Source organism: Herpailurus yagouaroundi, unplaced genomic scaffold (assembly GCF_014898765.1).
Source record: "Herpailurus yagouaroundi ecotype Mexico unplaced genomic scaffold, PumYag 159, whole genome shotgun sequence".
NCBI classification, from domain to species: Eukaryota; Metazoa; Chordata; class Mammalia; order Carnivora; family Felidae; genus Herpailurus; species Herpailurus yagouaroundi.
This window is the reverse complement of record NW_024412400.1, coordinates 2,241,126-2,267,984: the sequence shown is the minus strand read 5'-3', so window position 1 is coordinate 2,267,984 and position 26,859 is coordinate 2,241,126. Positions and strand designations below refer to the sequence as shown.

General features: G+C 46.7%; 1 protein-coding gene and 1 pseudogene across 5 annotated transcripts in view; one reads left to right on the top strand and one right to left on the bottom strand.

Moving 5' to 3' along the window:
• CCR4 (C-C motif chemokine receptor 4) overlaps positions 1-13,418 on the top strand; it is a 21,903-nt gene extending 8,485 nt beyond the window's left edge. Inside the window, exons 2-4 of one of the 5 annotated variants that reach the window (XM_040479660.1) lie at positions 826-899; positions 9,102-9,340; positions 11,579-13,418. In XM_040479660.1, the coding sequence (XP_040335594.1) occupies positions 11,653-12,735 (1,083 nt within the window). In that variant the 5' untranslated portion in view covers positions 826-899; positions 9,102-9,340; positions 11,579-11,652 and the 3' untranslated portion in view covers positions 12,736-13,418. Of the gene's footprint in view, positions 1-825; positions 900-1,231; positions 1,348-8,425; positions 9,341-11,578 lie in introns of those variants that run through there. The other 4 variants (XR_005791890.1, XM_040479662.1, XM_040479661.1 and 1 more) reach the window with 4 other exon arrangements.
• An 11,304-nt stretch (positions 13,419-24,722) lies between these two features.
• LOC121033429 (E3 ubiquitin-protein ligase RNF138-like) lies at positions 24,723-26,546 on the bottom strand (annotated as a pseudogene).
• Positions 26,547-26,859: the final 313 nt, after the last annotated feature.

Genomic DNA, 26,859 nt, shown 5'->3' with positions numbered 1-26,859 from the left:
AAGTGGGTGACGGGCATTGAAGAGGGCACCTGTTGGGATGAGCACTGGGTGTTGTATGGAAACCAATTTGACAATAAATTTCATATTAAAAAAAAAACTGCTAATGATGTGTGCTTGTCGCATAAAGTGAAATGAGCCCAGTTTCAAAAAGGTATGAAGGAGCAGAGCTTTCGTGATCAAGACATACTGTTGTACCATGGATAGCTCTCGTTGTATTTGCTTATTATTAGTTCAGGCCATTGTGTAATCATTCTTGTGCCCAAAAGTGTATGTATTCAGTCACGCACACACACATGTAAGCTAACACACATGCGCACACACACACAAACACGCATCTTTGCTTGACAGTAACTTCACTATCATTTTGTTATTAAAATTTAAATATTTTCAGAAAAAAGCAAAAGTTACTATTTCCTACATAACTTTTTTTCACATATTTTAATTTTTTTTAAGTGATCTCTACATCCAATGTAGATCGAACTCGCAAACCCCAGATCAACCGTCTACTGACTGCCATCCAGGCATGCCTCTACATAATGTTTTGAAGTACCATTAATAATGTATGAAAAATGGTTTTTAAGTGTATTTTTTTAAGTAATTTGTTTATTTTGAGAGAGAGAGGCAGGGGAGGGCCAGAGAGAGAGGGAGAGACAGAGAGTCCCAAGTAGGCTTGGCACTGTCAGCAGAGCCCGACTCAGGGCTCGAACTCATGAACCGTGAGATGAACCTGAGCTGAAGTCAGGAGTCAGAAGCTTAACCGACCGAGCCACTCAGGCGCCCCTGAAAAATGCTTTTTGATTAAAAATGCACTTTGTTTTATATTAGGTTTCACTTCTTTGTCTCGGAATGTTCTCAGATCTCCCGGCACAAGAGAACCACGGTGGCAACATGGATACGAGGTGAATGCTCAGCCATTGGTGTTTCATCCCACATTGTTCATTCTCCACATTGACTCTGGCACTCAGGGAGGCGTAATACATCCCAACCGTTACCGTAGCCCCGCGGTGCTCACAGTTAAGCAGATTCTGGGACTGCGTGTTGGTGCGGGAGTGTCAGGGAAATGGCAGGGCTGGAGGACGCTGGGTGAGAGTGAGGAAAGGGTTATTGTTCTGAGGGATGGGGGAGACCGTGTTTGACATCCGGGAACAGTGAGGAGGGAGGGACCCTGAAGGAATATGGCCCAGGGTTTCTCCCACTGCTTCTCAACAGTCTCATTTTTCCCTGTTGAAAGGCCTGGGTTTTGCAGTTCAAGCCCCACTATCGGGGTCGTCGTGATGCCATTATTTTCTGACAAGTTTTCTCCTTTTTCCCCTGGACCAAAACAGATGGCAGCAACAGAGCACGGTGGCCTCAGCAACCTGTTTCCTAGTCTCCACGGCCACCTCCTGATTCCCGGGGCAACCTGTTTCCTAGTCTCCACGGCCACCTCCTGATTCCCGGGTCCCACCCGAGGATTGTCGGGACAGCAGGAATAGGATGTTTTTTTTCTCATTCCCTCCTCAAGGTGACTCTTCATGTCGGCCTCTCCAAGGCTGTAGTAACTGTGTGTCTGTTACTCTCTTTCACTTATCATCCCCCTCGTGTATAAAATTGGGACATTAACATTGTTTATACTTCTCAATTGTGTGTCCTCAATTGTGTGTAGCAAAGAAGGGATAGAACATTGAGCTCGGGAGGAAGAAGCTCAGCCAGGACTGTGGCTCGGCTGAGCATCCGACTTCGACTCAGGTCATGATCTCGAGGTTCATGAGTTCAAGCCTTGTGTTGGGCTCTGTGCTGATAGTGTGGAGCCTACTTGTGATTTTCTCTCTCTCCCTGTCTCTGTGTCCTTCCCCACCTCATGTGCACTCACTCACCCTCTTTCAAAAATAAATAAATCAACTTAAAAAAAAAGGTAGAAAGAAGATAATTGGTTATTCCAGAGACAGGATTTGGTGGTTTGTGTATGTGTTGGGTGGGTGGGGTAGAAGGTGATGCAGAGAATGTGCCCTGAAGAATTGTAACCTTGGATGATGGAGTAGCTCTTCAGGCATTTGAAGAAGACAGCTCTCCTCTGGGCTTTAACCCATTAGTAGTTTCTCTAGTTACATTGTTATGTTAGGGTTTTTCAGGTGAGGGTGGCTGATGTCATGCATGGGGTTTCACACATAGGGTTTCTGGGGAGTATGACATTATTTGCATCTGTTTAGAAAGTGTTTATTTTGAGAGAGACAGCACGATCAGGGATCAGGGAGAGGAGCAGAGATGGAGGGAAAGAGAGAATCCCAAGCAGGCTCTACACTGTCAGGGTGGATCTCGACAGGGGGTGGGGGGCTCAAACCCAGAAACCATGAGATAATGACCTGAGCCCAGACCAAGAGTCTGTCATTCAACCAGCTGAGCCACCCAGGTGCCCCAATTACTGTAGCTTTATAGTAAGTTTTTTTTTTTTTTTTAATGTTTATTTTTGAGACAGAGACAGAGCATGAATGGGAGGGGCAGAGAGAGAGGGAGACACAGAATCGGAAACAGGCTCCAGGCCCTGAGCCATCAGCCCAGAGCCTGATGCGGGGCTCGAACTCACGGACCGCGAGATCGTGACCTGGCTGAAGTCGGACGCTTAACCGACTGCGCCATCCAGGCGCCCCTCCATATGAATTTTAGGATGGATTTTTCTCTTTCTGCAGAAAACACTTTTGGGGTTTTGATAGGGATAGCCGTAACCTTGTAGGTTGATTTGGGTAGTTTGACATCTTATTATTAAGTCTTCTAATCCATGAACATGGGGTGAGTTTCTGTTTACCTGTGTCGTCTTTAATTTCTTTCAGCAGTGCTTTACAGTTTTCAGTGTACAAGTCTTTCACCTCCTTGATTAAGTTTATTCCAGGTATTTTATTCTTTTTAATATTATTGTAAATGGAATTGTTTTCTTAACTTTTTTTCAGATTGTTCATTGTTAGTGTATAGAAATGCAACTGGTTTTTTGTATATTGATTTTGTATCCTGCAAGTTTGTTGAATTCATTCTTTTATTTATTAAAAAAAAATTTTTAATCTTTACTTATTTTTGAGAGAGAGAGAGCGTGAGCAGAGGAGGAACAGAGAGAAAAGGAGACACAGAATCCGAAGCAGGCTTCAGACTGAGCCGTCAGCACAGAGTCCGACATGGGGCTCCGACCCACGAACTGCGAGATCATGACCTGAGCCCAGACCAAGAGTGTGTCATTCAACCGACTGAGCCCCCCAGGCGCCCCATCATTCTATCTTTTATTTTAAAATCTTGTCCTTTTCTACCAGCTCTGATAGAACTGGTGCTGGTGGGCACTCTAGTCATGGTCCTGATTTTAAAAGGAATGGCTTTGGGACACGTGGGTGGCTCAGTCAGTTGAACATCCAACTGTTGGTTTTGGCTCAGGTCATGATCTCGCAGTTCGTGGGATTGAGCCCCACATCGGGCTCTGTGCTGACAGCTGGGAGCCTGTTTGGGATTCTTCTCTCCCCTCTCTCTCTCTGCCCCTTCCCTGCTCATGCTCTCTCTCTCTCTCTCAAAATAAGTTTAAAAACTTAAAAAAAATTTAAAAGGAATGGCTTTTGCTATTAACAATTTATAAATTACTACCTTTATCAATTTAAAGAAGTTCCCTTTTGTTCTTAATGTCCTAGTGCTTGTGTGTGTGTGTTTCAAATCATGAATATTATTCTCGTTCAATGCTCTGTGTCAGCGCTTTTCTCTTTTATTCTGTTAATGTGGTGAGTTACATTAATAGATTCTATAATATCAAACCAACTTTGCATTTCTGAAATGAACTAAATTGGCCATTATGTACTTTTTCAACTTTAGTGTATTTGGTTTGTCAGTATTTTATATAGGATATTTGCATCAGTATATTCATGAGTGAAACTGAGTAATTTTATTTTTTCATACAGTTTGGTTATGCTAACTTCATAAAATAAGGAGTAGTCTTATTTTTGTAATTCCGGGGGACGAGGGGAGACACATAAGAGTAGAATTATATGTACCTTGCATGTTTGCTAGAATTTGCCTGTAAAATCATCTGTCTTGAATATTTTTTTTTACTTTTTTGTGCTAAAGCATTTAAAGTGCTGATTCAGTTTTTAAAAAGATGTCAGATTTTGCATTTATTTTTGAGCCAATTTTGGTAAATACGTTTTCTAGGAATTTATGCATCTTATCTAAGTTTTCAAATCCATTGTGGTAATATCATTCATAATGTTTCTTATCCTTCTAATCTCAGTATATCTCCCTTTATATTCTAAGATTGTTTCCTTTTTTTTCTTTACCTATCTTCCTAGAGGTTTGTCAGTTTTGTTGGTGTTTTCAAACACTGTAATGAGTTTTATTTTACTTTCAAATTTTGTTTAATTTCTGTTCTTACGTTTATTGTTTATTTCCTTATACCATTTTTGAATTTATTCTACAATTCCTTTTTCTACTATTTCTTTTTCCAGTTGAACAGTTCTCATTAATTTTCATCCTTTCTTCTCTTCTTTTTTTTTTAATTTTTTTTTCTTTCAACGTTTTTATTTATTTTTGGGACAGAGAGAGACAGAGCATGAACGGGGGAGGGGCAGAGAGAGAGGGAGACACAGAATCGGAAACAGGCTCCAGGCTCCGAGCCATCAGCCCAGAGCCTGACGCGGGGCTCAAACTCACGGACCGCGAGATCATGACCTGGCTGAAGTCGGACGCTTAACCGACTGCGCCACCCAGGCGCCCCTTTCCTTTCTTCTCTTCTGGTGTAAATATTTAAAGACTAAATTTCCCTCTCGGGACGGCTTCAGCTGCCTACCACAATTTTGGATAAGTGATATTTTATTATTGTTCAATTACAAGTGTTTTCTATTTTTCATTATGATATATTCCAGGTTGCATGAAAATGTTTTCTAATTTCCAAATGTGCAGGGATTTTTAGTTATCTCATTAAAAATCACTTTGTAGTTGGGGCGCCTGAGTGGCTCAGTCGGTTAAGCATCTGATTTCAGCTCAGGTCGTGATCTCATGGTTTGTGAGTTCAAGCCCCGTGTCAGGCAGGCTCTGTGCTGACAGCTCAGAGTCTGGAGCCTGCTTCGGATTCTGTGTCTCCCTCTCTCTCTATCCCTCCCCTGCTTACACTCTCTCTCTCTCTCGGTCCCTCTCAAAAATAAGGATAAAAATTTTTAAAAAATCACTTTGTAATTTAATTGTTTGCAATTTTCTCTTTCCTTACCAAAGTTTCGTCTGTGTATCCAGACCTCCCCTGTGAAACAGCTTGTTTGTTTAAGTGCTGTCTTGATCCGGTTTTGAGGCCCTGGCTAGAGGCCAACCAGTCCCCCTGTCTAAGCGGGCACCCCCTTTTCAGCACCTCTGCTCTGGGGCCACTGTTCACTGAACGCCCTCGTTACCGGGGGACCGGGTACCAGACAACTAAGGACAGCCCAAGATCCCAAATTATCCAAGTTACCCAGTCAACAGAGGACCCATGAAAACTAACTCACCCTGCTTGTCAAACATAAGCTGCCCCCCCAGAGCCCCAGCTTGCTGTTACCATCCCTGGGTGCAGCGCCCTGTGGGGCCCTGCCTGGTAGCCTTCTCTCGTTTTAAAAGTGTGCAGCAGGTCTGACGTCGAATCTTCGATGCTTTACTGCCACTGCTCTGCAGCTGAGTCCCACGGAGCTCCTCCCGAAGGCTTTGGGAGCCGAGTCCAGTGTCAGAGAAGCTGGTTCCTGTGGGTCGGCATGGTGTGCCTGGCCTGGGGAGTATACTTTCCTGTGTCTGGCGTTGAAGTCAGGTTTGGTACACCAGAGGGCGCCGTCGTCTCGTGTCACCGATTCCTTCTCGTTGGATGCCTGCACCCCACCCTGCCCTGCGGGAGGGTTTGCCCTGCGTGCGTGCTGTTGGTCTGCGCCTCTCTGGTCAGGTTTCAGAAATTCGGCCCGGCGGGAGATGGTGTCCGCGAAAATGTCAGGAGTATAGGTGTCAGCCCTGACGCTGTCCCTGGCCGCGCTGCCCTGAGCGTCCCGCACGCCCTCTCTGGGTTCCTGCTTCCCCATCTATGAGACAGGCTTTCCTGAGAACATGATCCTTTTGGGGGTGGGGGTACTGTTTAGTTCTGAAACCGTTTCTGGAGGGGAAACCTACTTCGTGCTTCTCCAGGACAGTAATGGCATTACTTTGCAAACCTGAAGACTGACTTCCCCCAGGGCAACAGCCTCTGCAACGTGCACACCTGAAACCCGCTTTTCGCCCGAACCCTCACGCAGACACTGAATGTGGCCCACTGAGGCGAGACCCAAATAGCTCCTGGATTCCTAGGTGTGGCTACGGGCAATGTGCCGACCTCAGCCAGCTCATGAGAGAAAGCTGTTACTGTGCCTTTTATCCTCATTTTCACCACTGGTTCCTGTCTGTAGTAGGAGCCGTGCGAAGTGCTTCCCAAACATTGGCTCGTGAATCCTCGCAATCCTCACGCGGTAACAGCCCTTTTGACAGATGAGAAGGTTGAGCTTCACATAGCTGTCGAGTAGCGGCCCTGGGATCCAAGCCCAACAGGGAGCTGCCGTTCCTCGCTCGGGGCTGGCATGCTTACCACGCAGGTGCAGTCGGGGAGCCTCTGCAGACCCCTGATGCCCGTGACCACATACGACCATGTGTACCTTCAGACATCACGCGTTCTAGGACCCTGACGCCCCAACGCTCCTCCCCCGGGCCAGACCCTGGAGGCAGGGTGCTCAGATGGGCTCATCCAGGGCTGTCGCAATTCACACGCTGCGCCCCGGGCTCTCTGACTTGTCCCTCCGGGCCTGTGATTCCGTGATAGAAGCTTCCTCTGGCTCCGCATTTCTAAAATTACGGGCTTTGTTTTGCCTTCGCTGCTCACGTCAATGAAAGGGAAACTTTCCTGAGGCCCCAGAGCCTTGGGGCCTGGGCAGGAGGCCGCCCTGCCGGCAGAGGAAGGGCCGGTGGAGGGCCCTTCTTTGACCTTCGCGGGGTGCAGGTTGTTGGTGTTGCGGCAGGTGAACAGAACCTCTGTGGCGGGTCACCTTGCCCCAGTTGTGTTGCCGGGCCAGGGCCAGCCGGCGGAGGGGAGGTGCAGGGATGCCACCGCACGGTGAAGCACCAAGTGCAAGGTGGCCCCCTCCTGGCTACTGTAGGCTGAGAGGGTGAGGCCATCCTCTAGCCATCTGCTCGCAAAAACCCGAAGCTGCTGCTCAGGCGGGATGCCCTCCTCGTCTCGGACTTCGGTTTTTGATTCTCAGTGCTGTCGCTGGGCCCGGCCTTGAGGGTGATGGTCTTGCCCGCTGGGGTCTTCGCAAAGACCCGTAATCTCTGCCACAAGGCGTCCACCAGCAAACCGCTGAAGAGAAAGAGGGTGACGGGACCCAAAACGGTGTTTATTCTATAAGTTACCCTGTATAACGGGCATAGACTCACCCATCAAATAGGTTAGGGACTGGTTTTTTTTTTTTTTGTTTGTTTTCTATCTGCTTCCAGAGTTCACAAGATTGGCCTTGGGAAGCCCCCAAAAAGTGCGCCAGTACGGAACCGTGTTTCCCCTGAACTCAAGCCCAGAGTTCCCCAATTCGGCCACGGATCGGTGCTCTCTCTCAGGGTCCGGGGATGCTGCCCTCGCTCCGCTCTCTCAGCCTCGGCACTGTTGGCATTGTGGGCAGGAGAGCTTCGCTGTGGAGGGCTGTCCTACGCCGTGTGGGATTTCAGCAGGGTTCCTGGCCTCTTCTTGTTAGGAGCCAGGAAAAACTCCTCCGATCCCCAGAGAAGATGTCTCCAGATACTGGCCAGGTGCCCTGGGGGCAAAGAACCCCTGGGGAACCACTGGCTATCTCATGCATTCTTAGTAAAGGCAGTATTGCCCTCAAGGATGCAAAAATTGGTTCTTGGGGATGAAAATAAGCTTACTCTTTTTATATATAAAGCATTGATGTACACATACTACATAACGATATATAGTTGGGCTGTGGTATTAAAATTTCATGGGGAGATGATTAGGAAAAAAATATCTGAAAAGACTCTTTAGGAGGGGTGATAATGAAAGGGCAATAACACACTGTTCTGGCTCAATATTTTAGTTCCTATTCATGCGAATTCCTTAGGAAAAATGACATTGTGGCTTTTTTTTAATTAAAAAAATTTTTTAATGTTTATTGATTTTTGAGAGAGAGAGAGAGAGAGAGAGAGACAGAGCACAAATGGGGGAAAGGCAGAGAGAGAGGGAGACACAGAATCTGAAAGCAGGCTCCAGGCTCTGTCAGCACAGAGCCAGACATGGGGCTCGAACTTGGAAACGGTGAGATCATGACCTGAGCCAAAGTCGGATGCTTAGCCGACTGAGCCACCCAGAGCATGAGTGGGGGAGGGGGAGAGAGAGAGAGAGGGAGACACAGAATCCAGGCTCCAGATTCTGAGCTGTCAGCACAGAGCCCGACGCGGGGCTCGACCCCACGAATTGTGGGATCATGACCTGAGCCGAGGTCCGTCACTTAATGGACTGAGCCACCCAGGGGCCCTGACATGGTGGCTCTTTTAAGCCAGACCTAAGGGTTAAGCAACTGTAGACATACAGAGGGAAAGCACTGGAAGCTGGCAGAAGTTGAGGATATGATACTCAAAAGACTTAGGACTGATGTCAGCCCCTCAGCTGTGACTGCTACACAAACCCAGAGGGACTCTGCCGAGATCACTGTCTGTGGAAGCTCCTCGATTTCTAGGTGGAGGGGCCTGGGGAGGGGTCCTCCTTCTGCAAAGGGGGCTTGAAGCTATGTTGGCCCTCACTCTACACAAGTTATTGAGCGGGGTTGACTAAAGCCCTCTGAGACACACGCATCTGGATACATGTTTCTCTGATGACCCTTCTTGCATGGATCTGGCCTCCCCCCACCCCGACCCCCTCAGATCCCACCTGTTTGAGGATCGGCACATCACGGCCGCTTTGCCATCGCATACCCACCACGGGCAAATAACAAACAGCTCACCGATCCAGAACATAAAGATCATTTCTACGCAAGGAAATTCTTTACATTAAAAATCCAACGACTACACTTTTAAAAACGTAACAGTGTTTCTCTTTTAAAAGAAAACTGACTTCATTTTCCTCTTTGATCTAGCAGACAGCAAACCTTCTTAGCTTTCAGTTTGGGGAAGTGACTACGAGTCACTCACTTTCTGCTCACTTCTATCAGAAAAAAAAAAAAAACCCACTTGAACTCAGCGTAGATGGGTGAGGGATAGAGCTGACACTCACAGGAAGCCACGCGCCTTCAAAGGCATCCTTCTTAGCGCTCAGCTTCTCGCACAAGCCTGGCACTGACTCACGGACCTTGCCCAGAACCACTGTCGGACAAGCAAGGTAAGTGGGGACGGGGCCGTTCCCGGGGCCTCAGGCCACGCACTGCTTTCTAGAAGGCTGTGTGGACTTTGGAAGTGCTGAGAGCGGGCCAGCCGCTCACCCAGTGCCTCCAACTCAGGCTTCCCGGGCATCCTGGGGCTCGCTGCTGGCTCTCAGCTCAGAGCTCACATCCCATCTACTTACACCCCCCAAGCCCTTGCCTGATGGGCACTTACATATGCGGGGCTCTCTCCCTGCACACCTCTGGCCCGAATCCACACGCTCAGAAGACACAGATAATTTTTATCAAACACACAGTTGTTTCTGCTGCTTGCTTCTATCAGGACTCCCAGGTCAAGAAACACCAACAAATCAAATGAGGCTGACGGAATAATCCCCAACATCTACCAGCTGTGTTTACTTGTCTTGTTCTGGCAATTTCCCAACTCCTCAGCCTCTTCTATTCCTTCCGTTTTCACTGGTAAAATGGCGGAGAGAGACCGGGATTGTCATTTATTGAACTAGGATTGATAGTCATCGTACAACACTTTCTCCAAGATCCTTCAGATGCCTCTGCATCTGTTTGCAGAAGTAAACTCAAATCCCTCTCTTGAGAAACCAAATATGGTTGGAGTGTCTGGGTGTGTGGTGGTAAGGGGTGAAAAAGGTAGGGAGTAGATGTGAGTTACTGAACAATGTGAAAGGGCTGTGATCAGGAATATTGGGGGCCATTAAGGAGGCAAGAGGGGGTGCCTGGCTCGCTCAGTCCGTAGAGCGTGTGACTCTTGATCTCAGGGTTGGGAGTTCCGAGCCCCACATTGGGTGTAGAGATGACTTAAAAAAAAATAAAATCTTTACCAAAAAAAAAGGAAGAGGAGTAGCCTGGAGTCAGAAAGCCCGTCATCCCTAAATTGCTCTGATCCGCATGTGAGCACGCATGTAACTTTAAGAAGGTCTCAACCTCTTCACCTGCCAATTCGCATAGGAAAGGAGGGTGTTTGGGGAAGCAGAGAGATTTCATTTCTGGCCATGATGTGCCTTCTCGAGATCTGTCAGGCTGATTCCCACTGTGCTAGGATTCAGTGCGCGGGACTGATTTTTTGCGTGCAGCGTTGACGAAAAGACCGCCTCGCATTGCCGTCTGAGTACAGCGCAATTACCTGAGTGCTCCCGCATTCGCAGGGCCTTCTACACGCATCTGCTGCGTTAGCGTCCGACTGGCCCGGGAGCAGCTCGCCACCAGGCCCGGGAGGCCAGGCGCGTTCCCATCGAAGATGGTGTTCTAGGATGGCGTGGGACTTGGGAGCGCGTACCAGAGCCGACTTGCACTGACTCCCAGGGGCTGGTAAAGGCTGTTAGAGATTCGGGAATTTCGCGAGGCCGTTTGTGGCTGGGGTTTCGCCCTGGGGCAAGTGTTTGCACGAGAGACGCCAGCAAGCACCAGAAGTCAGAGCCCCCTCCTGACCTCCCCGGACATGGTGTGCCGGCACGTCACTGGGATCTGGGGACCAAAGAAGGAGCTCTGCATGCAACTGTGTGGCCTTCAGAAGTCGCTTAACCTCTCTGAAGCTTTCGTGAGGCACCTGCACCGTGGCTCAGTACACTTGCTTGGCTTAGAGCACCCGACTTTGTTGGGAGTGTGGTGGGGGGGGGCAGGCAGGAGCAGGGGAGTGGGATTAAATGCACAATACCAGGGAGCACGCTTCGAAATGTATGTCAAGCTTGCAGGAGGAATTGGAATTTTTATGTAAAATCCGAGCCACCCTTCTAGCCCAATGATTACCTAAGCAATTACTGAATTTTTGGAGTTCTAATGTGAAGGGGAAACATGCACAGATTTTCAATCTTTCTGTTTTGTTTTTGTTTTGCTTTTAAGTCACTAAGACGGCTATGGGTGTGGGGCTGTTGGGAATCTCAATGGTCCTGCAGGTGATTCAGTAACCCCAGACTATCGTTTCGAAATGCATCCTTGAAAACGCCTCCTTGAGAAGGAGGTTTTACTGTCCCCATGTACAAGCGTGGGGATTCAAGCCCGCCACCCCCCACCCCCTCCCCCAGAGCAGGAGGGGAGTGACAGAGCTAGGACTTGGAATCTGCTAACTCCAAACAGCAGGATTGTTTTATTTGGCTGCACTGCCCTGCGAGGAACAGAGCCCTTCAACTTGGGAAGGCTGGGAAGGGGGTGTCATGAGCCGGGGCACAATACTCAGCACTATGCTCCGTAGTCAGCACCTTTTCGATTTGCTTTTGTTCCTACAGAGATCGCGTCTGCTCTTCCCTCATTAGCTTCTGGTTGGGCTCAGACCTGCGTCGAGGAGCCTGGAGATTTGAAAATGAACCCCACGGACACAGCAGACACCACCATGGATGAAAGCATCTATCACAATTACTATCTCTATGAAAACATCCCCAAGCCTTGCACCAAAGAAGGCGTCAAGGCGTTCGGGGGGCTCTTCCTGCCCCCTCTCTACTCCTTGGTCTTTCTGTTCGGTCTCCTGGGCAATTCTGTGGTAGTTTTGGTCTTGTTCAAGTACAAGAGGCTCAAGTCCATGACTGATGTGTACCTGCTCAACCTCGCCATCTCAGACCTGCTCTTCGTGTTCTCCCTCCCTTTCTGGGGCTACTATGCTGCAGACCAGTGGGTTTTTGGACTGGGTCTCTGCAAGATTATTTCCTGGATGTACTTGGTGGGCTTTTACAGTGGCATCTTCTTCGTCATGCTCATGAGCATCGACAGATACCTGGCGATAGTGCACGCGGTGTTTTCCTTGAGAGCGAGGACCTTGACTTACGGGGTCATCACCAGCTTGGCCACGTGGTCCGTGGCCGTGCTGGCCTCTCTTCCAGGCTTCTTATTCAGCACCTGTTACACGGAGCGCAACCACACCTACTGCAAAACCAAGTACTCTCTCAACTCCACGAGGTGGAAGGTGCTGAGCTCCCTGGAGATCAACATTCTGGGGTTGGTGATCCCCTTGGGCACCATGCTGTTCTGCTACTCCATGATCATCAGGACCCTGCAGCACTGCAAAAACGAGAAGAAAAGCAAGGCGGTGAGGATGGTCTTTGCCGTGGTGGCCCTCTTCCTGGGTTTCTGGGCGCCTTACAACGTGGTGCTCTTCCTGGAGACCCTGGTGGAGCTGGAGGTCCTTCAGGATTGCACCTTCGAGAGGCACCTGGACTATGCCATTCAGGCCACGGAGACCCTGGCTTTCGTTCACTGCTGCCTCAACCCAGTCATCTACTTCTTCCTCGGGGAGAAATTCCGCAAGTACCTCGTACAGCTCTTCAAATCCTGCCGGGGCCCCTTCGTGCCCTGTCAATACTGCAGGATCCTCCAGCTCTACTTCCCCGACACTCCCAGCTCGTCCTACACGCAGTCCACCGGGGACCACGATCTCCACGATGCTCTGTGAGCAACGAAGAGGCGCAAGTCGGAGCGAAGCCTCCCAAAGGAAGAGCTTACTTAAACCTGTATTATAGTAAGAGTTCCTGAGCCAGTGGCGGGAGGACTTCCATCCACTGCCGAGCGTGGGCCTCTCACCCCACGGTCAGCTCCTCCTCTTGCCATCTGCGAGTGTGGGGGGTGAGAGCACACCGGGCCCCCGCATCCCCCCCCCCCCAGGCTTGCCTGCAGGGCTGAGTAAGCAGAAGGAGGATTCTGACCCGCATCTCAACGAGGTTACACAGAACACTGTGCGGGAAGGACCATTCGTTCCCCTCTAACCTGCACTGATGGAGCTCTCTAGGGGGACCCGCGCAGAACTGAATGGTGGAGTCTATCGCTCCTTCTTGCTATGAAAAATGGGCCCTTTAATTACTTTCTAGCTTTTGTGGAACGATATAGAAAACTTTGACACGCTGTCCTAGGGTTTTTCTAATAATATAGCTGAAGGATGGTGGATCCCCTGGAGCCGGGTGTGTGCAGAAACAGATAGTGAAGTAATGAACCTCTGTCTTGATTCTTTTACCTTAAAGGATTATTTGTTAATGGAAGCCAAACTTTCGATGCTGATTCCAAGTGTGAGGATGTGGTGCAAAGGCATTAGCAAGGTCTGATGTCCAAACGTGAAATACAAGGCATTAAAAAATCCAAACAGAGTTGTGGAAATTCAAACATACTTTCATACGCTTATGGGCACGTTTTGTGTTTGTGGTAACAGATGATATCCGCATTTCACATAATACATAGATGCAGATACAGGCATTTGGGGGCTTTTAACTTGTTTACAAACAGAGCCTTCAAAACTAAAAATAACAAGGCTAATAAAGTATGACAGTGAAGTGCCTGCAGTCAAGGGAGGCAAGAATAAGCAACTAAAAGCTGTTACTGATGTGGCATAAAGAGGAGTGTCAAGCATCTACAAAGTTGTGAAAAACGGCATCCTCTCTTTTAAAATACCGGCCTCCTTCTTAACTTTTGGACGACTCAAAATTTCACTGAGTCATTTCTCACAAGTCATTTTAATCATGTAGTTAATCGTTTGACACCGTTAAGTTAAATCTCTGTTCTTACAGACTTAGTTAATCAGAATTAAGACTTTAATCAAGTTGGGAGAGACCTACAGTCCCTCGCAAAACAAAAACCTGTCTTGCAAACTATTCACCGAGTCACCGGTTGCAAATGCTTCTGTAAGTTCACACCTTGTTACATGCTCTACGTGTATAAAGGGTGCATTTCCAAAAAGTGTGTTTTTAAAACAGGGATTTTAAAGGGGGAAGTCGATGTTGCCTTTATAGACAAAGATAAAATAAAGTTGTACATAGTCGGCCAGAGCCTTTTCTCCGGAGCCCGTTTGTGTTGGGTTTCCTGATGGGGGTGGGGACCCATGCTGCCGTGGGTGTGGAGGACCGGCCCGGCGGGGGGAGCCACAGGGCTCCCTGTGGAGCCATTACATGTGCACACGCGGGGTGAGGAAGGTGGCACTGGGATGCGGGGGTGGACAGCAGCGAGAGGCGGCCCACGTCCTGGGCAGCGTCCCCAGGAGACCTCCCTCCGCCTGGTGACGGCGGCCTGCAAATCTGGCCCTGCGTTCCCCTGTGAGCCTGAACACATTCCTTTCCTCTCGGCCTCAGTTTCCTTTCCTCTGTGAAGCGAATACATTCCAGAAAGAAAGAGGAGGAGTATTTCCTGGTACAGCTTGTGACGGTATTCGTTTCATCACAGTGAGACAGAAATTTTAGGGCACCGAAGGACGGACCGGTCACAGGGGTTTCGCCGCCCCTCGACTCCTCCACGCACACGGGGGCAGACAGGGTGGGGTGCAGTCGACCCCCCGCTGCCATCCCTCCTCCTGAGCTCGGGGTCACCCGTGGGCCCGAGTCCGTCAGGCCTTCCTTCCCTGGGCCCAAGGCTGGGGAGTATCCCCTCGGGCTGGGGGATCTGGAACCTCTGGTGACACTCGAACTCACACGTGCCCCTCTCGGAACACCGCAAAGGAAGTTTCTTCCCATTCCGGGGACAGAAACACGAAAAACAAGCCAGCACGATTGCTGCGCAAAGGCAGGAACACAGAGGTGAGTCCAGCTACGCGTTCTCCCCACCGGAGCTGGCAACACGCCCAGCTTCCGGGGAGCGGACTCGGTGCCGTTTGCGCGGGGACAATAGAAACAGGGTGACGTTTTGGGACGTCACACCACAGACGTGGTGGCAGCACAGCCCCGGGGCCGTGCTGACGGCCGCTGAACCGCGTGCTCTTGGAAGATTAGCTTTATACTGTGTGAATTTTACCCCAACGGCAAGAACAACGGGCAACCGCCCTGTCACGTGTGCACTCGGATCCTACTGAACAAATACATTTCACCTGCTTCCACTAAGAAGGGAAAACACGGCGTTGGCAAAGGCTCTTCACACCGTTGGGGAGGTTCTCCTCGAGAAACCCTCATAACAATTTGGACCATCTGACGCCATTAATTCCGACGTGGCGGATGTCTGTTTTGCGCCAGGCAGGATGCTAGGTTATGGGGAGGGGACTAGGATAAAGGAGGAAGTCCTGCGCTCGTGGGGTTTCTAATCTGATAAAGGGACAGACATCAGATCAACCGTAACGCAGGCCGGACACACACAACAGAACGTTTTGGGACCTTAGGGGAAGGAGAGATGGATTCAATTTCAAAGTTCACAACACAACGAGCCGTTGAAGCGGGCCTGTAGAAGGAGCATGATTTCGACAAACAGAAGGGAGGAAGGAAGGGCGCCTGGGTGGCTTCCTCAGTTAAGCGTCCGACTGCGGCTCAGGTCACGATCTCACAGTCTGTGAGTTCGAGCCCCGCGTCGGGCTCCGTGCTGACGGCTCGGAGCCTGGAGCCCGCTTCGGTCTCTGTGTCTCCCTCTCTCTCTCAGCCCCTCCCCCACGCATGCTCTGAATCTCTCTCTTGAAAATAAACACTAAAAAATTAAAAAAAAAAAAAAAGACGTGAGGAAGGACATTCTAGGCCGATGAAAGGTAGGTGGGGTTACGGGCACTCCATGATCAGGGACTGCTGAGAGGTTTGTGGAGTTTTTGTAGAGACCACGTAGGGGGGTGTGGGGGACAGCAGCAGAGAAGGGAAGAGGATACCGAAGGGAAAGCAGGGCCCCGAGGGGCAGCAGTCTTGAGCTGCCTCCTGCTGGGCTTGAGGGGCCTAGCGGGTGCCGTGGTGTGCCCCGTCCACACAGCCCCGTCGGGGACTGACGCACTCGCCACACCAGCTGCCAGGAGCATTGACAGCCGGCAGCTCTGAGCCAGTCTCCTCTCAGGACCGTCCTCCCTGGAGCAGCTCCTCCCCTCCTCCTACTGGGTAACGCGCAGAAGCAAATGCTCGCTCTCCTGCTTTAACGTGGGAGGACTCTGAGCGGCCTCTCCCATTCCAGAGCCCCCCGCAAGGCCGGCCGGGGCCTCTGATGCAACCACGTTGCAGTTCAGTTTGTCCTGCTGTCCAGTCTTGCTTCCTTCATGCCCTCATAGGACGACTCCCCACGAAAGCCCCTGTGTGCGAATCTGAGTCCGTTTTCAGGAACCCGTGTCTCAGAGCGGGACTCTGGCATCACATGGGGGCAAATGGGCCCCTAATACGAATGAAAATTGCCCCCCGGTGTGGGGAAATGAGAAGGCCTAATCTTTGCCTCAGGGACGTCCTTCGTTCATCGGCCTCTGGCCACAGGCCCCGCCTGGCTCTTGGTCCCTACGCTTCCGTTTGTCAGTTGCACCTTTGCTCCCGTTTTTCGTCCGCTGCCTCAGTCCCCGAGGCGTCTCCCCGTCCACTACTCTCTGTCAAGGTCACGGACCGTCTTTATCCTTGGCTGTGCTACAGCCACCTGACATCCTCTCTTCTGTACCGGTCAGTGACTTCCTGGGCTCAGGTGAAGCAGACACAAGCTCCACCCATTTTTGTGTTCACAACACTTTACTCCTTAAACGTTTATAACGGCTCCAAATTCCCCTGGCAGAAAAGCCGAAATCCACCAGGTGCTTTCATATATCGAAACTCAATTCAGCGTCTTCGCAAAGTAGATAAGGTTGGGTTTTATTACCCCAAGAAACTGAGGTTAAGGGAACACACTATTCTAATCATGAATCAGACTAACTCCAGCAACAGTAACCCCCACCTAACTGCCTAGCACGATGCCTCGCACAAAGCAGTCGTTCCATTATTTTCTAATGAATGAGTGAATTTCCTTATCTCTTAATTAAGCTCTCTATATTGGCAATTCAAGTTTCTATTTCACTACACAAAGTTCGGCTGTCCTCTCTCCAAAATCCCCCCTATGTTTCTAATAAAACTGCGTGTGACAGAGTTCAAAGACTGATTGAATTGTCTCCTGGTTCCAGAAATCAGTGGGTGTTCTTTGGGCCAAAAATTACTTCGTTAAGACTTTTGCTATGAGCGTGGTTGCAGAAGTCTGCATTCTCGTCGTCTCTAGGAAGCCATAAAGTAACAGCAAGGAGAATGAATTCAAAAGCAAACTCCATTTTCAACCAAACTTAGAGAGAGACAGACTTTTCAGGTTTCACACTGAGGGCTACTAAACGCGGCCACCGTCGGGCAAGAATTACGTGGGAGCAAGTAAAGAGGAGGGCAGTCAGAGGGGCAGCGGGACAGACCTCAGACGGCCTGCAGACATGCGAGTCCCGAGGGCGGGACACGGCGTGAGTAAGAGCTGTGGATATGGACAGGACTTGAGGCAGAAACCCTCCTGGTGCCAGTTTGGTTCCGAGAAGCAGAGGAAGCAGAACTGCCAAATTTCCAAAGGTCAGGGGCGGAAACAAGAAGGGAGTCACTGGGTTGTGAAAACGGCCAGCCTGCAAAATACCACGCCCTCCCCGCCACCTCCCCCCCGCCCCATGCACACAACACATACACACAAAACATGCTTAACGATTCCAAGGTAGACCCTGAGAAAAATAGTATTGACTATAATCAGGATAGGAAGACTATACAAGTGTAGGAATATAATATTCTATTACCATCATCAAATATATCTACCTCCGCTCAAAATGCGTACTGGGGCAGTCCAGAGGTATTCCAGCTGAAAACCAAAGAAGAGAAGGAAGCCGGCTGTCCCTTCTACGACACATCGCACTGGATGCACTAGCTCCATGCTATAAGAGAAAGAAATTAGTGGTCTAAAAATTGGAAAAGAGGAAAATTCTCCAAAATACCTGACCAGTACCCTTCAAAGCTGAGCATCATCAAAAACAAGGAAAGTCTAAGAAATTGTCACAGCCAAGAGGAGCCTAAAGAGATAAGACAACTAGATGTAACTAGTTCTGGAATGGGAAAGAACATCAGCTAAAAACGAAGGAAATCTGAATAAAGTATAAGCATTAGTTAATAATAATTGATCGATATTGGTTCATTAAACATAATATACCATGCTACTGTAAGATATTAATAATAAGGGAAATTGCAGGTAGGGTATATGGATCCCTCTGTACTTTCTACATGATTTTTTATAAACCTAGTAATGTTGTGAAATATAAAGTTTATTTGTTAAATTGGAAAGGAAAAGACAAAGTATCTCTAGTTGTAATGATAGTATTGAATAACTGGAAAACTTAAGGGAATCACCAGAAAAAATATTGTGAGTCACAAGATAATTGAGTTAATAGGTGAAAGCACTAATACATAAAACTCAATTACACTTATGTTTGCAAATAACCATTAGTTAGAAGATGTGAGGGAAAAACAGACCCGCATTTTGAAAGAGCATGGAAAACTCCTCATTAAGATACATATTATATATCTGCAATAGATAGGATTTAGTGATTCATCACTTACATATAACATCCAGTGCTCATCCCAACAAGCGCCCCCCTTAATGCCTATGACCCATTTAGCCCACTCAAAATTACTCCAGCAACCCTCAGTTTGTTCTCTGTATTTAAGAGTCTTTTATGGTTTGCCTCCCTCTCTTTTTATATTTTCCCCTCCCTTCCTCTATGTTTATCTGGAAAAACCCCACTTAAAAAAATGTTTATTTATTTTGAGATCGAGCACAAGAGGGGGAGATGGGCAGAGAGAGGGAGGAGAGAGAGAATCCCAAGCAAGCTCCCGCTTGGGGCTCTATCCCTCTCTCTCAAAAAAAAAAAGGGGGGGGGGAATTTAGCCTATATTAAAGATGGCTTTTTAAATCAAATGAGGCATACATTAAATTTCTTTTTTTTTTTAATTTTTTTTTCAACATTTATTTATTTTTGGGACAGAGAGAGACAGAGCATGAACGGGGGAGGGGCAGAGAGAGAGGGAGACACAGAATCAGAAACAGGCTCCAGGCTCTGAGCCATCAGCCAGAGCCTGACGCGGGGCTCGAACTCACAGACCGCCAGATCGTGACCTGGCTGAAGTTGGACGCTTAACCGACTGAGCCACCCAGGTGCCCCTTAAATTTCTTATTTAAGGAGTCAACCAAATGGACTGCCCTCTGGGGGAGAAAAATTAAGCTTTGATTCTTATGTCACATTATACGTGGTTAAACTTCCAAAAGATTGGAATATAGATTCTAAAAGATAGGAATATAGATTCCTATATTTAGGAGCACTTGGGTGGCTCAGTTGGTTGAGGTTGATTTTGGCTTAGGTCATGATCTTCTGGTTCGTGGTATACAAGTCCCACGTTGGGCTCTAGGCTGAGAGTGCAAAGCCTGCTTGGTCTGCTCTCTTCTCTCTCTGTCTCTCTCTCTTTCTGTCTCTCAAAAATAAACATTTTTAAAAATGGGCAAAAGTTTTAAAAAAAAGGTAAAGTATTTAAATGTAAAAATTGGAACCACAGAAGTTCTAATAGGAAACACAGGAGAATTTCTTCATAATTTGACATTGGCAATGCCTTTCTGAAAATTCAGAAGACCTAAACAGATTAATAAATTCAGCTTTGTGAATATAAAAATGTGCACGACACAAACATCACCAAAAGAAAAATCAGAAGACAGACAACAAATAGGCGAAAATATTTACATGCAGTTGAACTCATTCTCTAATAACTAAAGTGGCACATGGATTCTCAATACTTTTCTATATGGTGGAAATATTTAATAATGGCAAGTTAATTAATTAATGGATATTCATACTATGGAATGTGATGCTATTAAAGAGAACACTTTTGGTGTCCTGGAAGTGAAGGGGCCATGTTGGTGGGTGACCCCGGGAAAGGTACCAGGCGAGAGGCAAATCGGGAGGAGTGGTAGCGCGTGCAGTCCGCAGGTGAGAGATGGCAGGCTCTGGTGAGCACAAAGGCAAGAAGGATGACAATGGCATGGGCACGGCCATTGATTTTGTGCTCTCCAATGCCCAGCTAGTGCTGGGGGTGGGCGGAGCAGCCATGCTGGGCATCGCCACACTGGCAGATAAGCAGATGAGCCCATAGGAGAACTCGGCAAATCTACTTCTAGGACTCCACCCTGAAGAAATAGGTGGCAATACAAATAAATCTATCCCAAAGTACGATGGGGCGATCAGTGCCCCTACCAGCCCCACCTGCCTGAGCCATTCAGGGAAGTCCCTATCTTTCAGTACTCACTCTAAACATCAATGGACTCGATGCTCCATAGACATAGGGTAACAGAATGGATAAGAAAACAAGATCCATCCACATGCTGTTTACAAGAGACCCACTTTAGACCTAAAGACACCTGCAGATTGAAAGTAAGGGGATGGAGAACCATCTATCATGCTAATGGTCAACAAAAGAAAGCCAGAGTAGCCATACTTATATCAGACAATCTAGACTTCAAAATAAAGACTGTATCAAGAGATGCAGAAGGGCATTATATCATAATCAAGGGGTCTATAGTCCAAGAAGACCTAACAATTGTAAACATTTATGCACCAAATGTGATAGCACCCAAATATATAAATCAATTAATCACAAACCTCAAGAAACTCATTGATAGTAATACCAGAATAATAGGAGACTTCAACACCACACTCACAGCAATGAAAGATCATCTAATCAAAAAATCAACAAGGAAACAATGGCTTTGAATGACACACTGGACCAGAGGGACTTAACAGATATATTCAGAACATTTCATCCTAAAGCAGCAGAATATACATTCTTCTCCAGTGCACATGGAACATTCTCCAGAATAGACCATATACTGGGACACAAATCAGCCCTAAGTAAGTACAAAAAGATCGAGATCATACTGTGCATATTTTCAGACCACAATGCTATGAAACTCGAAATCAACCACAAGAAAAAATTTGGAAAGGAAACAAATACTTGGAGACTGAAGAACATCCTACTAAAGAATGAATGGGCTAACCAAGCAGTTAAAGAGGAAATTAAAAAGTAGACGGAAGTCAATGAAAATGATAACACCAAAACCCAAAACCTCTGGGACGCAGCAAAGGTGGCCATAGGAGGAAAGTATATAGCAATCCAGGCCTTCCTAAACAAGGAAGAAAGATCTCAGATACACAACCTAACCTTACGCCTTAAAGAGCTGGAAAAAGAACACCAAATAAAACCCCAAAACAGCAGCAGACAGGAAATAATAAAGATTAGAGCAGAAATCAATGTTATCAAAACAAAAAAAAAAAAAAAAAAAAAAAAAGTAGAACAGATCAATGAAAACAGAAGCTGGTTCTTTGAAAGAATTAACAAAATTGATAAACCACTAGCCAGTTTGATCGAGAAGAAAAAGGAAAGGACCCAAATAAGCAAAATCAAGAATGAAAGAGGAGAGATCACAACCAACACAACAGAAATAAAAACAATAATAAGAGAATATTATGAGCAATTATATGTCAATAAAATGGGCAATCTGGAAGAAATGGACAGATTCCTAGAAACATATATACTACCAAAACTGAAACAGGAAGAAATAGAAAATTTGAACAGACCCATAACCAGTAAGGAAATCGAGTTAGTAATCAAAAATCTCCCAAAAAACAAGAGTCCAGGGCCAGATCGCTTTCCAGGGGAATTCTACCAAACATTTAAGGAAGAGTTAACAGTTATTCTCTTGAAACTGTTCCAAAAAATAGAAATGGAAGGAAAACTTCCAAACTCTTTCTATAAAGCCAGGATTACCTTGATTCCAAAACCAGACAGAGACCCCACTAAAAAGGAGAACTATAGACCAATTGCATCCTGATGAACATGGATGCAAAAATCCTCAACAAGATATTAGCCAACTGGATCCAACAATACATTAAAAAAATTATTCACCACGACCAAGCATCCGCAGGGCTGGTTCAATATCTGCAAAAACAATTAACGTGATGCATCACATCAATAAAGAAAGGACAAGAACCATATGATCCTCTCAATAGATGCAGAGAAAGCATTTGACAAAATACAGCAACTTTCTTGGTAAAAACCCTCAAGAAAGTAGGGATAGAAGGAGCATACCTCGAGATCATAAAAGCCATATATAAATGACCCAACACTAATATCATCCTCAATGGGGAAAATCTGAGAGCTTTCCCCCTCAGGTCAGGAACAAGACAGGGATGTCCACTCTCACCATTGTTATTCAACACAGTATCGGAAGTCTTAGCCTCTGCAATCAGACAACACAAAGAAATAAAAGGCATCCAAATCGGCCAGGAGGCGGTCGAACTTTCACTCTTCGCAGATGACACGATACTCTATATGGAAAACCCAAAAGATTCCACCAAAAAACTGCTAGAACTGATTCATGAATTCAGCAAAGTTGCAGGATATAAAATCAACACACAGAAATTGGTTGCATTCCTATACACCAACAATGAAGTGACAGAGAAATCAAAGAATCGATCCCATTTACAGTTGCACCAAAAACCATAAAATACCTAGGAATAAATCTAACCAAAGAGGTGAAAAATCTATACACTGAAAACTATAGAAATCTTATAAAGAAATTGAAGAAGACACAAAGAAATGGAAAAAGATTCCATGCTCCTGGATAGGAAGAACAAATATTGTTAAAATGTCAATACTACCCAGAGCAATCTACATATTCAATGCAATCCCTATCAAAGTAACACCAGCATTTTTCACAGAGCCAGAACAAATAACCCTAAAATTTGTATGGAACCAGAAAAGACCCCGAATAGCCAAAGCAATCTTGAAAAAGAAAACCAAAGCAGGAGGCATCACAATCCCAGACTTCAAGCTATACTACAAAGCTGTAATCATCAAGACAGTATGGTACTGGCACAAGAACAGACACTCAGATCAATGGAACAGAATAGAGAACCCAGAAATGGACCCACAAACGTATGGCCAACTAATCTTTGACAAAGCAGGAAAGAATGTCCAATGGAATAAAGGCAGTCTCTTCAGCAAGTGGTTCTGGGAAAACTGGACAGCGACATGCAAAAGAATGAACCTGGACCTCTTTGTTACAGCATACACAAAAATAAACTCAAAATGGATGAAAGACCTCAATGTAAGAAAGGAAGCCATCAAAATCCTCGAGGAGAAAGCAGGCAAAAACCTCTTTGATCTTGGCCGCAGCAACTTCTTACTCAACACGTCTCCGGAGGCAAGGGAAACCAAAGCAAAAATGAACTACTGGGACCTCATCAAAACAAAAAGCTTCTGCACAGCGAAGGAAACAATCAGCAGAACTGAAAGGCAACCGACAGAATGGGAGAAGGTATTTGCAAACGACAAGTCAGATAAAGGGTTAGTATCCCAAATCTACAAAGAACTTATCAAACTCAACACCCAAAAAACAAATAATCCAGTGAAGAAATGGGCAAAAGACATGAATAGACACTTCTCCAAAGAAGACATCCAGATGGCCAACTGACACATGAAAAAATGCTCCACATCACTCATCATCAGGGAAATAGAAATCAAAACCACAATGAGGTACCACCTCACACCTGTCAGAATGGCTAACATGAACAACTCAGGCAACAACAGATGCTGGCGAGGATGCGGAGAAAGAGGACCTCTTTTGCATTGTTGGTGGAAATGCAAGCTGGTGCAGCCACTGTGGAAAACAGTATGGAGGTTCCTCAAAAAACTAAAAATAGAACTACCCTACAACCTAGCAATTGCACTACTAGGTATTTATCCAAAGAATACAGGTGTGCTGTTTCGAAGGGACATGTGCACCCCCATGTTTATAGAAGCACTATCCACAACAGCCAAAGTATGGAAAGAGCCCAAATGTCCATCGATGAATGAATGGATAAAGAAGATGTGGTATATATATGCAATGGAGTGTTACTCGGCAACCAAAAAGAATGAAATATCACCATTTGCAACTACGTGGATGGAACTGTAGGGTCTTATGCTAAGTGAAATCAGTCAGTCAGGGAAAGACAAAAATCATATGACTTCACTTATATGAGGACTTTCAGAGACAAAACAGATGAACATAAGGGAAGGGAAACAAAAATAATCTAAAAACAGGGAAGGGGACAAAACAGAAGAGACTCATAAATATGGAGAACAAACTGAGGGTTCCTGGAGGGGTTGTGGGAGGCGGGATGGGCTAAATGGGTCAGGGGCACTAAGGAATCTACCTCTGAAATCATTGTTACCTCTGAAATCTACCTCTGAAATCATATGCTAATTTGGATGTAAATTTTAAAAAATAAAAAAAAGTTAAAAAAAAAGAACGCTTTTCAGCTATATACCTATTATCATGCAGAAATGTCCATGATATTTAATAGCTTTTTATTTTATGTATTTATTTTTTAGACTGAATTACTTTTATTAATATATATATATATATATATATATATATATATATACACACACACACACACATCAAGTTATTGAAATGGGGACTCCCTGTAGATGCAGTTTTTTCCTTAAAGATGGCACCCACAGGCACAAAGACGCAGAGATGTCTAGAGCTTTCGGCTGTTTATTTGAAAAGGTTCTTTTTTTCCCCCCAGGGGGAGCGGGGGGAGGGGGCAGAGGCAGAGAGTATCCCAACCAGGCCCCACACTCAGCTTGGAGCCCCACGCAGGGCTTGATCCCAGACCCTAGGATCATGACCTGAGCCGAGATCAAGAGTCCGACGCTCAGCTGACTGAGCCACCCGGGCGCCCAGAAAAGATTGGGTTTCCTCATCTGGCTGAAGATTCACAAATTCTCCATAATCAAACATGTCTTTGATTTAGATGACTAACGAAATTTCTAGTAACCTGGCTGGGATCTCCCCAGGGAAGAGACACACAAATAGGACACATCACAGGAACTATCTGAAATAGGGGATTACTGGTACAATGATCCCGTAAATGCCGTCCGGTAAAATCTGATTCTTGACACAAGGGACACTTAAAGGTGGGAGGCCCAGAGGAGCTTGTACTCTCTTGATAAGTTTCCGTGTTATCAGATGTAGACGTTTCACTCCTATTACTGTTCCCTACTGAATCTTGAGAGCTCTGAAAGCTTGGAATGATGGAGGAAACACCATATTCATCCCAGTATTTCTTACCAGATATGTAACGATGTCTCATGTCTCAGAATTTAATCTGGTTTGCACAGTATCTGCAGCTACCGGAAAACTTCCTCATGACAATTTGAAGGTCTATGGCCCATTCAGGACAAGCAGTCTCTTTCTCTCTCTCTCTCCCAGTCACACTTCCACGACAGAGGGGACAATGTGTTCCACTTTCTCTCACTGCAGTCAGGAAACATTTTCTACAGAAAACTTGCTGACCGGCCGGGTCCTTGTGGGTGTTTTGTGCACCTGCTGACCAACGGGGCAGTGGAAATCATCCTCAGTGTAGGACGTGGCCGTTGAGAGCTCCTCAGCCACGGAAGGGGATGGGGGGCCAAGGCAATGGCAGTCCCCGACTCTCTACACGAACTATTAACAGCATGTTTAAAACCTGGAAGGATAAACCTCGAACTTAGCCCCCAAATCGTTAGCCATTAAAAAAAATTCTCCCCAGATTTATCGAGCTGTTATTGATGTTAGTCATCTCATAGAAGGAAGAATTACACTTTATACTTTCTGGGCTTCTTTATTTCTTTAAACAAACATGCATCACTTTCATACTCTGCCAGAACGATAGACATATTTCCATTTTAGAAAATAAAAGGAGATCTTTGTGGTTATGGGAAGCTAAGGAACCGCAGAGAGAGATTCTAAAAAAGAGGGCTCACGGGTGAGGTGAGCAGGGGGACGCTCAGCCTGACATGACACCCGCCTACAGAGGTCTCGGCGCTTTGCCGAAGATGCTGACGTCCGTGCTGGGAATGGGCATTAGGGTTCACAGTGTGCGGTGTGTGCAAGTTGGCATTAGAAGCCTGCAGAACGTTTTTTTTGACCACACAGGAGATAAACGAGACTCTAATTGGAGCCCAGCGAGGCAGGAGAACGATCTCCATCGAAAGTGCACTGTGCAGCCTCCTCTCCGTGGTTGCCTTGGTTGGAGGGAGGGATTCTTCCTAATTTTGATGACATCACCATGAAAACATCACATGCAAATAAAGCGAACAGTGGTTCAGGTGATGCGCTTTGTGGTCCAGCTGGGCTCTTCTCGGGGGGATAACTGAGGAGGAGTCAGACGCTCACACAGTGGACAAGGAGGGAACTTACGAGGGAATGCGTTTGAACTGTGCGTTCTTGGGGTCACAGAACTGCTGAGCGGTTCACTGGAAGCCTTCTAATTAAGGTGCAGCAAAAATTCACAGTTTGGGGGTCCTCCTGTTTTCCAAAACTTACCGAGACGACAGATAACATGCAACAAGAGAGATTCAAAAGATGGTTTTGGAGGCGCCTGGGTGGCTCAGTCGGTTGAGTGTCTGACTTCGGCTCAGGTCATGATCTCACGGTTTGTGGGTTCGAGCCCCGTGTCGGGCTCTGTGCTGACAGCGCGGAGTCTGGAGCCTGCTTCGGATTCTGTGTCTCCTTCTCTCTCTGCTCCTCCCCAGCTTGTGTTCTCTCTTTCTCTCAAAAATAAACAAACATTAAAAAAATTAAAAAAAAAAAAAAAAAAAGATGGTTCCATACAAGAGCTACTTTGGGAAAACAAACGGACACTTATTTGAAAGTTGAACATATACCTACCGTGCAATCCAGGGAGTCTACACCTAGGTATTTCCTCAAGTGAAATGAAGATCTCAGTAGATCTCAGTCTATAAAAAGCTCTATTCTAGAA